At 36.0% G+C, this 10,320-nt stretch overlaps 1 protein-coding gene across 4 annotated transcripts in view; it reads right to left on the bottom strand.

The window, feature by feature from the left end:
- Positions 1–916: 916 nt before the first annotated feature.
- The window catches only part of JPH1 (junctophilin 1), an 83,025-nt gene continuing 73,621 nt past the window's right edge, over positions 917–10,320 (bottom strand). The window contains exons 5-6 of one of the 4 annotated variants that reach the window (XM_054284661.1): positions 3,641–3,736; positions 917–3,534 (exon numbers count right to left, since the gene is read on the bottom strand). In XM_054284661.1, coding sequence (XP_054140636.1) covers positions 3,656–3,736 — 81 coding nt within the window. In that variant the 3' untranslated portion in view covers positions 917–3,534; positions 3,641–3,655. The remainder of the gene's footprint in view (positions 3,535–3,640; positions 3,737–10,320) is intronic. The other 3 variants (XM_054284660.1, XM_054284662.1, XM_054284663.1) reach the window with 3 other exon arrangements.

The raw sequence follows: 10,320 nt of genomic DNA, 5'->3' as shown, positions 1-10,320 counted from the left end.
TTAAGTTGTACTGTGTGTCCATGGGTTTGCTTTCTTTAAGCACAGCAGACGCGTGACCACGTAACAGCATTTGTAACATAAACCACTGGTAAAAACATCTCAGATGGGAAATGACTTGAAAATTATGAGAGCTTTGTTCTTCTATTTCTGTGCACATCATTTGCTTGTTACTGTTCAGATTTTTATATGCCTTAGTATATTATCACGTTCATACACCTTAAGAAATATTTCATGGACACTTTAATTTCTGAACACATATGCTGTAGATCACAAATGCCAGAGAAGAATCATCTCACTGAGGTTGACTTGAAATTTTTTTGGCATTAAAATTACTTCTGTTCATTTTTCTTGAGAATGCATTTTTCTCCCCTTACAGAGCCAAAGATTTTTTTTAGGGAGCAGGTATTCTGCAGAAAATAAATATTCTTAAAGGTAAGCTTCATGCTCGTATAAATACTTCAAAGAACAAGACAGAAATGATTACTTCCTAAAAATATATTTCCATTAAACAGAAACTACTAATAAAATAGATCTCCTCTTCAACTAAACGTTAGGATTTCAGTACAGTTGGCTACTAGTATGAACTGGAATCATGGAAAATAAAATTTGCAGATGATTGAGTAGTTCAGTAAATATTGTGGTTTTAAGAAAAAGGGCAAATTTTCTCTGTGTAAATACTGGCTCACAAACTTCATGTTAATTTTGAACCTATGAAGATCCTGAGGAGCAGTGAGGCCCAAAAAAATTAATTCCCCTACAAGAGCAGCTGCTAATGGACCAGTCACTCACAAGTTAAAACAAAATTGATCAAAACATCTTGTAGTGGGAGTGTGTTTAAGATACTACATTTATAAAGAGACAAAATCCTGTATTGGAAGATAAAAGAAGACACAAAGGGAAGCTTGACTTTTTTGTTTTAATTTATTTTTAATTGTTTCCCAGAATCACTTTTGTTGAAAACAGTAACTCACAATTATATCAAAGGGACTAGAATTTCACCCATTTTCCTGCTTCACTCCTGTTTATTTGATTAGTTAGAAAAACTGCTTCCAAAGAGTGAACAAAGTAATTCATAAACAGGAAAAAGTAGTCTGAAACTCTAATAATAACCAACTTATTTTTATTAGAGCAAATACAGTTGTGAAAACTGTACATTGTACATTTTGGGTCAAGAATTATAAATAGAGAAACTCATAGATAAAGAGTTCATTCTTTGACAGCAAGAAACTTTAAATAGACAAAATGACATTTTTAAGTACATTGGCAGGCTTCATTGTCCAAAATGTAGTGTACAGTATAACAACCAATTATAAATAGCCTTTCATGTAAAATACAACTGTGCACGTTTTAGAAAAATACCAACAATTTGTTTGAGCTTTGTTTTAAAAAAGCTTATAAATCATACATATTTATAAATGGTACTAACATGCTTACTTAAATTTATAAACATTTTTCATAAGCTTTGTTACCCATTATTTCCAGAGCATAAAGTATTTTAAATAAACATTTAATAGGAATTAAATATGTCAGTTACAAAATTACCTCTCCTCGTAAGGAGACAGGGGGTGATTTAACAGTGGGATGGAACATTTCATCCATTAATTCAAGGCTTACACAGTAACTTTTAAAATTTTGTTCTTATTTAAAAATTATTTTCCTAAATTTAAAACACAATTTAAACTTTGCTGTTTTATTTTCTTTAAAAATAAATATACAAGTTTTATTTTCATTTGCTCTCTTTCTGCTTTCTTCTTTATCCACACTGGCCAAAACACAGGATTCTCAACATACTTCTGTAAAAAACACCACGGTGTTACTGCCCTGCTCGGAGCTGCTTCGCTGCACAACATTCAGTCCATGCCTACGGTACTTTACTAGGCTGCATCAAAAAATAACTAATGTATTTTGTAAGAATGTTGCCCATTAAACCATGCAAAAACTTAGAAAGTTTACAAACAGGTTCAAAAACTATACTGTATGAAAGATTCTCTAATAGAGATAAAATAAACTGTAATACAAGCCCTTTGCCTTTTGCAGCTTTAAATTAAAATGTTTGCTTGCCAAATGATCACACCACATATCTTCAATAAATAAGCATGCATTTCATTAATATAGGGTACAATAATTACAGTATAATGGCACATAAAAAGAAACGTGATCACCTTGTTTGAACAAAGGGCTATGAAACTACTTAAGACAAACCTTCCAAATGAAAAATTTTGAGGCTTTTTTAATGCTGAGGTAAAATTATAAATGGACTTTAAAGACACTGAAGGCATCAAATCGATAAACAATCACTTCACATTTTTAAATGCTCTACCTGAATGTATTCAACACAAATCTAGCACTTTTATTATTTATTATGAGCATTAGCTAACTGTCATTGGCATTAATGTGCACCCAGACAAGACTTTATTTTAACTGCTGTCAAATTACCTCGGTGTTGCAACATAATAATTTAAATCGCCAATTACCACAGCACCAAAATTAAGAAAAAAAGAAAGAAAAAGTCAACATGCAAACCCCATATCTCACCTTTCTTGGGTTATTTTGATATCCTATACCCTGTTTAGAATGTACTTCTACCAATGTAAGATTTTTTTTTTGATTATGAAAACTTTTGCTTGGTATTTGCATAAGTATTCGAGCATTTTAGGGAAGATAATAGTATCTTTAAATTTTGCAGTAATGGTGTATTATTTACTGAACCTTCATGCAAAATGACTCTTCAGGTTTAAGAGAATTAATTTAAGAATTTTTTTCCCTGGACTAGGAAAATATATTTGATTTTCAGCTTCGGCTGCTAGGCAGAACTGGTAGCTTTCTCCAGGTTGGACTAAACACTACTTATGGCTATACATCAAATTTCATAAACAACAAATGAACAGAATCATGCACAGGCAAATGAAATTCGATCTCCCAGAGCACTGCAGGAGATGTTAAAAGCAGCAGGTAATGGAATAAGACTGGTGACTGATGTTGCTAACTATTTCTTCTAATGAGATAGGAGTGAACGCTGGAATCACTTCCACAGCAACAGAATCCTCTGACCACATTCCTCTGGCAGTCGTTTTCCCATCTCCCCACTAAAAACATCAGACGGTAAAATAGTAAGGCAGCTGTTAACTTCCATCAACAAAAAGTGCAGCTCCGTACATTTCCACTTTAGTCACACTCTGCTGGAACAGATGGACAAGCCAACGCGCTTCACTGGCGGGGCTGCTTCAGCAGATTATTTTGTTTGTTTTCCAACATGGCTGCTTGCTTCAGCTTTCAGAGGACCCCAAAGCCACGAGCCACCAGCAGAGAAACTGATCTGGGCCCCTGGCTGAATTTTCCAAGTTTCATCTCTCTTGCGTCCCATCCTAATTCCAAGCCTCCTTCCCTGTGTCTGAGTATGACAGGTGCCATTTAAAAGGCTGATGACACAACTGCAGAGAACTGTGGGCTAACACCACTAGTTGTCATGACTTCACTGAAGGGTCAAAACAGTTACAATATTAAATAACTATGTTGAATCACATTCAGGCATAGCTAAAATTAAAGTGGGGAACGTTAAAAGTATGTGAAGAAATTAAATCTTTAGTTTTTAAGGTGGGGTGGATATGGTGATTTTATGTGAAAGTGAGACCTTCCTTACCTTTTCTAATTCCAATCAAGTTAGAAAATGGACAAAAAGAATGGCTAAACCAATATTCAACAGCATTACCAGGGCGATCATGACTGAGTTAGGGCCCTGAAAATAAAATGAAGATATTAGAATTAATGCAACCTCCCACACAGACACAGCAATGAACAAGACCCAACTCCACAATTTCCATAGGTTTTGATCTTGGTCTGAAGGAAACAACCCCTGCTGCTGAAACACAGCCACCACCCTTGATATTTGGTACGATAAATATCACCTGTGTGAAAAAGAGCTGGATAAATACAGGTGAGAGCACATTACTGCTCTGTTCCTAATCACACTGAGATTAAGCCACCTGACAAATACAACTGCATCAACAAATGAAAACAAACCCATAAACACAAAAAAAATGTCAGCTTAAAATAAAGCAAAACAAAGAATGTGAACTACTTTAGGAAAGCCAGAGTCCTGTTCTTCATCCTTACAGAGGGTCCTTTTTCACTTCCAACCCATTTCAAAACAGACATAACAAAGATGCTTTATAAAAAGAATACATTTCTTTGACAACCCAAGTAGAAAAGAAAATTTACTTACCATTGCACTAACAAACCTGTTTCCATTACAGATTAAAATGCATTTTGCAGCTGCAAAATTAAACTTGTTTTGATTTACTCAGACACTTATCTTAAAGACTTATGGACTGAACAACTGAAAAGTCAAAAAACTCCTTCCATTCCTAGCTAGAACTAAAATTAGTTAGAAAGTTTAAATCATTACACCATTTTAGTATTTCTGTGAAGCCAGAGAATGGTTTTTAATTATTTTTAGCAATTTTGAATATTTTTATTTTTTTAAATGGATGCTTTCTAATCATCAACTTGAAAATATGTCCCAACAGATCAAAATACTCAATTCTCTTCTGCCCTTAACATATTTGGTTTATTACATCAGGATTTTACAAGGATTTCAATACTCTTTTATTTTACAGTTGATCTGTAAGCAGAAACCTTTCATTTAGACAATACTTTCCTAAATCACAAATCACAAAGCCCACTAGAAAATCTGTGCAGAAAACTATCTTGTGAGCTACACAAGAATCACTGGCTTGCAGAAGAAGGTATATATTGAATGAGAAATGATACAGTGTTTCCACTTTTCACATGAGGCATGCCTTGGAGAAATTCATTATGCTTCATGACTACATAATGCTAACATCAACTATGTAATTTCTGGAATGCTAAGGTGTAAGAAATTACTATTAGTAATTTGCTGCAAGAGTTTAAGTGGGAAGCTATGGAATAGTACTTGTGTCATTATTATATCACATGGTCTCCTGAAACAGTCTCACTGAACACCTTTAGTCAGAACACAGCTTTACACAGGGGTTTAGATGGCAGGCCAGATGTTGAGAAAGTCACAAAACACGTTATGTCAGATACTGCTTAAATCCCTGGTGAGCCTAAACCTCATCAGCACCTCTATCCATTATAGCCATCAAGTTCCCTTTGCATCAACTCAGAGGTGTCTGTTCACATGCTGAGAAGCACATGTTCAAGTGCAAACAGTGACTGAGATTATCAGAATGCCAATTAAATTATGCCATAGGGGTAATGGGATTGGCAGTAGCACCCACATTTTGCTTAATGGCGGAATGTTTAAAATATTCACTGGGAAATTGAAGACCAGGTTTAATGACACCCTAGTCCAAGTGATTGTGAATAACAAGCTCCCACTTACCAGTGGTGTGTTTCAACCATCAGGTCACAGAACAGAAGTGGAACCATGTTCCCTCCTCCTTAGTGGAAGTGACTCACCATGTGCCAAAGCATACGAGACGCTCGGGGGCAGAGAACAGACATAAAATAAAGCACAGCTCCAGACATGGTTACCACAGCACCGTGAACAGCCTTGCTCTCTACAGAAGTGTCATTTCATTACACTATTCATTTCCACTAAGATGTGGGTTCAACATCTTTCTGGTGTTAGGCACTGGAACAGGTTGCCCAGAGAAGCTGTGGTTGCCCCATGACTGGAAGTGCTGGACAGGGTTTTGAGCAACCTGGTCTAGTGGAAGGTGTCTCTGCCCATGGCACAGGGGTTGGAACCCCAGACAGTCTTTACATGTCCCTTCCAAGCCAAACACTCTATGGTTCCATAATCCTATGATTCTAATAGGGATTGTCCATGTGATTCAAATCAGGTCAATGGCTCCTTTGTAGCCTGGAATCCCACCTGAAGATTTTACAGTTATAGTGCTCCAGGAACTGCAAGGAACTGTGAAGATCGTTGCCAAGTATCATTAAAATTTTTCAGGATTTGACCATCTAGTACTTTGCATATTTGAAAATAATATCTATGAAAATCATATTGATTTTTTGCAACTGAAAAAAAAAAATTGGAACCTATGGTGTCTTCAGAGGAGCCAAGCACTTGCTAATTACCTGAAATACATCATAGAACAGCATCCTGGTAGGTGCAAGACACATTTTTGCTGATTGCCAAATTGACACTGCAGCTCTAATGGCAGCTCAGTATCATTAGTGCACAGTCTCAGGTAATTAAGCTTGTTGGAGGGGAAAGTGACTTTTCTTTTGATGCATCTGTCAGTTAGGTTAGGTGTAACAATCTCACCACAATAAAATTAGAAAATTAGGCTGAAAACCTCAGGGGCTATGCTCTGAATCAAGAATCACCTACAAAACAGAAGCAAGTGACACCTTAAGAACTGGGCTGTTGAGTTCACATGAAGATCATAGAAAAATATGTTATCTCTTTATGATAATGAAATATCATAAAGATTGTCTCTTTATACAAAGAAGTAAAGTTCATATTCTTTGGCCTGCTATGTGCATTATGTTTCACCTTCTGATAACCATACCTTTCAGCCCAAAGCAGGATTTCCTGATACATTAAAACATGATCAAACAACATTTATGAAGCACACAGTTATTATGCAATGAACTACCACTTGTTTTGGAGACACCTTTGAAATAAGCATTTAATGCTTTAAGACAAATACTACAAGTAAGACTTTAGTGTCCCACAAGGGCTAAAAATAGCAAAAGCCAAGATTAGTTTGCACAGTTCTAGAGTGACTAGAACAGGTGCACTAAAGAAGCTGAAGTAGAAAACCTTCAGTCCTGCTTGAATTTACCCTTTCAGCTTCTTGTAAGTTAGACATTTATGTAGTTCAAAACACAACCATATGATTAGTTTTCATCTGGGGAAGAAAAAAAGTTACTTTCCTAAAATGTAGTGCCAGGAAATAAAAGACTAGGCTTGTAATTCCATTGCATTAGAAATGTTCATTAAATTTAGCCTAAAGTTCTTGCTCAGAGGTTTTTTTTTTAGGATCAGGCAAATACTGATCTATTTTTCAAACATCATGGTATTTATAGCCCTTACTAAATGAAGGTTAGGTGAACAAAAAGATGAGAATCGAACAAAAAGATGGGAGTAGACTCATTGGGTAACATTCAGGTAAAAACCAGGCTAAACACTGTGTGTTTAAAAATCTTTACTACCTGCCAAATGAAAAAAAAAAATTACAGTTTAGTAAAACACTTGAGCCCAGGCTTGTTATTTGTCCTAGGGCAGCACATGGACACATATCAGACAAGATAAAAAGTGTATTCATGAATGTACACTACAATAGTGTTTTGTGAAATTCAATTCTATTTTTCACTTAAATCCAAGAGAATCTCCAATCGGCTCATATTCAAGGTGGGACAGCAGTGTATAAGCTGAAACTGGGGCTAGAGGCTGCTAATGACCAGTCAGAAACAACAACAGTACTGGTTTGTGGTCAACAGTCTCTGTGAACACTTCACACTGTGCTAAATTTAAGGTAATGTGAAGGAGCCTCATTCTCAGTGAAAGAGGGGCGATTTATCTCTCAGAAATAATATACATCTCTCAGGTGACTTTGTCATAGTGCTTTTTGCAGGATTTCACCTCGATAAAATGGTGACTCTTATGAGTTCTGTAATAATTTAAAACTTGGATTTTTGAATATCAGGGAATAAGTAAACAGAGAAACACACTTAAATGTGTGGCATAAGAAGTATGTGCTGATATTTTTCAAGTATAATGCCAGAAATGGGGATATCTAGGGAATCAAGACTGTTCCTATAACTAACTTATTGCACAGATGATACTCAAAGGCATTCTTGAGGATGTAACATTCACAAAAAACATGAAACAAATTTGAAAACTAAAATAAGCTGCTACAAGCTTTGCTGCAAATAAAGTAGTTTAAAGTTCTTAATCCAAATGAAAGCTGATGTTTCATTCAGGTATGAAAAATGGCTTTGATTTGGACACAGAGAAGAAGAACTGAAAATCTTCCCTTCTGTATCTGTGCTCTTAATGCATTATCATTGGAAACCTGGAAAAAGCACAGCACAATTTTATACAGCACTTTCAGATAATCTAACAAAAGTGCTGGATAAATGTTAATAGATTCATTTTTTTGCATTCCAAAACCATGTTTTATCATTCTCTTTTCATGAGAGTGAGACATCTTTTCTCTTTATATTCCTTAACAAATATATTTTAGAACTTTTATGGAGGATCTAAGGCAGACTTACTTTCAAAGCATAACAAAATCATGTGTCAGAATGACTAAAAAGCAATTGCAGTTTCTTACTGAAATAATTTCCCAATGCAACTCTAGAATTCTGAAGTCTCTCAACATTCAGAAACATCTGGGATAAGGAGAAGTACATTAATTAGGACGAGGGAAAAGGGATTTAAACTAGAAAAGATTAAGTTTAGATTAAATATTATGAAGAAATTCTTTACTGTGATGGTGGTGAAGGACTGGCACAGGCTGCCCAGAGGAGCTCTGGATGCCTCATCCCTGAAAATATTCAAGACCAGGCTGGATGGGGCTCTGAACCACCTGGTCTAGTAGATGTGTCCCTGCCCATGGCAGAAGAGTTGTGAAGCTAGATGATCTTTCAAGGCCCCTTCCAACCCAAGCTATTCTATGATTCCATGAGTCTGGCTTCTCCTCGGTAACTGTGCTCTCTTAACTTAGTCACTGCTTAATTCCAACACACTGTTGAGCTCAGTCCAGGAGCACTGCAGAACAGGCTACTGTTTTTCTGAAGCTGAAAGGTGATGCTGAAAATGAAAAGTCTCCAGCAAAGTTAAGAGTCATTCTGTACTGTTTCTCCCTCAGACTGCTGGGCCAGTAGGCCACAATTTTTTGCTTTAATCAGTTTAGCATTTTTACTCTAGGCATTTTGAAGAAATAAGCATGTAGGAAATTTAGTCTATAAGGGCAAATTTACAAACACATATAGAAGACTAGAATCTTTGAAAAACACCCACATACATCTACGTACATCTTAAGATACTGTTACAGTAAAAATGAATTCCTATAATCTACCTTCCTTCCATACTGGAAAGCTAGCAATGAGAATAATGCAATTAGGATGCTACAAATGAAGTAGAGTGACCTAGAGTGGAGTTCACAGATACAACTGCAGTATCAGTGAACAAACAGTAGCTAATGCACAATATCTCATCATTTTTACACCTTTTGTGATAACAGGCTGTAGGGTCATGGTCCTTATCCTGATTATTCTAGAAGGTAAATAAACTGCTGTTCAGATAGCTTACTTGTTAAGATGAAGCCACCCTCAGCTGCAAAATATTATTTGGAATGAAGGAAAAATAAGGACTATTTCTAGTGACTTATTTTCACCAGAGCTAAAAAACAATTCCAATTCAGCTTAAAAATTGTACATGCTCACTCAACATTTACAAGCCTGTCAGCTTTGTGTTACCCTACATAGGAGTAATATCTGTGAGATTTGAAAGGTTAAAGGGCTGATATCAGCTGTAATACAGATTTGTAGATTACAAAACCTCTGTGAACATTTACTTTGATCCGCACAACACAGAATAAGAGCTTCCAGCAGAACTAGAGAATATCATCTTGGCAAAATGCTCATTATCAAACTACTCAGTTCCAAAACCCTGGCATCTGAAAACTGATGGCACATTTAATTAAGATCCTTAAAATCAACTTAAAACAAGACTTTTATCTGAATCTTTAGCTGTTGGATCTTCTGACACATTTGCTTGTTAGCCTGGGAAACTGTTTTATAAAACACACAGAAAGTGATTTAGTACATCGGGGGGTTTTGTGCCTTGAATTTTTTGTTGTAAGATATGTTTTAATCATTCTTGCAGCTCTTTGTGTGACTTCCCCTCAAGGTTTTTTTTCATTTTAAATCCCTGATTTACAGACACTGTTTTATCCCAGAAGTGGTTGCACCTGTGCCAAAAGCAGATAGAACAGGCTCCCATGTACTCTTGCTTAATCTTTTCTGTTGATAAATCTAAGGATTATATTAGCATCTCTGAACAAAGCAGCAGACTGGGAGCTCATGTTCAGTTGCCTCTCTTGCTCCTGATCCACCAACCTTTTCCAGTTCTGATCCTGCAGTGCAAGGCTCTATAAATTGTTTTTCATATAGAATATTATATTTTGCTGTGCTGCCATGGATAATTATACTTTCAGCCTTCTCAGCAGTTGATTTGCATGAGCTTGTATTTGCCTTCATTACAGACCACTCTCCTGGTCTCAGTGTCTTCTATAAACTTCATGGACAATATTCTCATGCCCTCTTGTATGTCATTTACAAGAATGTGATCAGAGTAACAGAATTGATGTAAGA

The sequence above is a fragment of the Melozone crissalis genome, unplaced genomic scaffold (assembly GCF_028551555.1).
Source record: "Melozone crissalis strain CALT ecotype California unplaced genomic scaffold, PUWL_Pcris_2 ptg000042l_1, whole genome shotgun sequence".
NCBI lineage: Eukaryota > Metazoa > Chordata > Aves > Passeriformes > Passerellidae > Melozone > Melozone crissalis.
The sequence above is the reverse complement of the archived record's forward strand: the minus strand, read 5'-3'. Positions and strand labels throughout refer to the sequence as shown.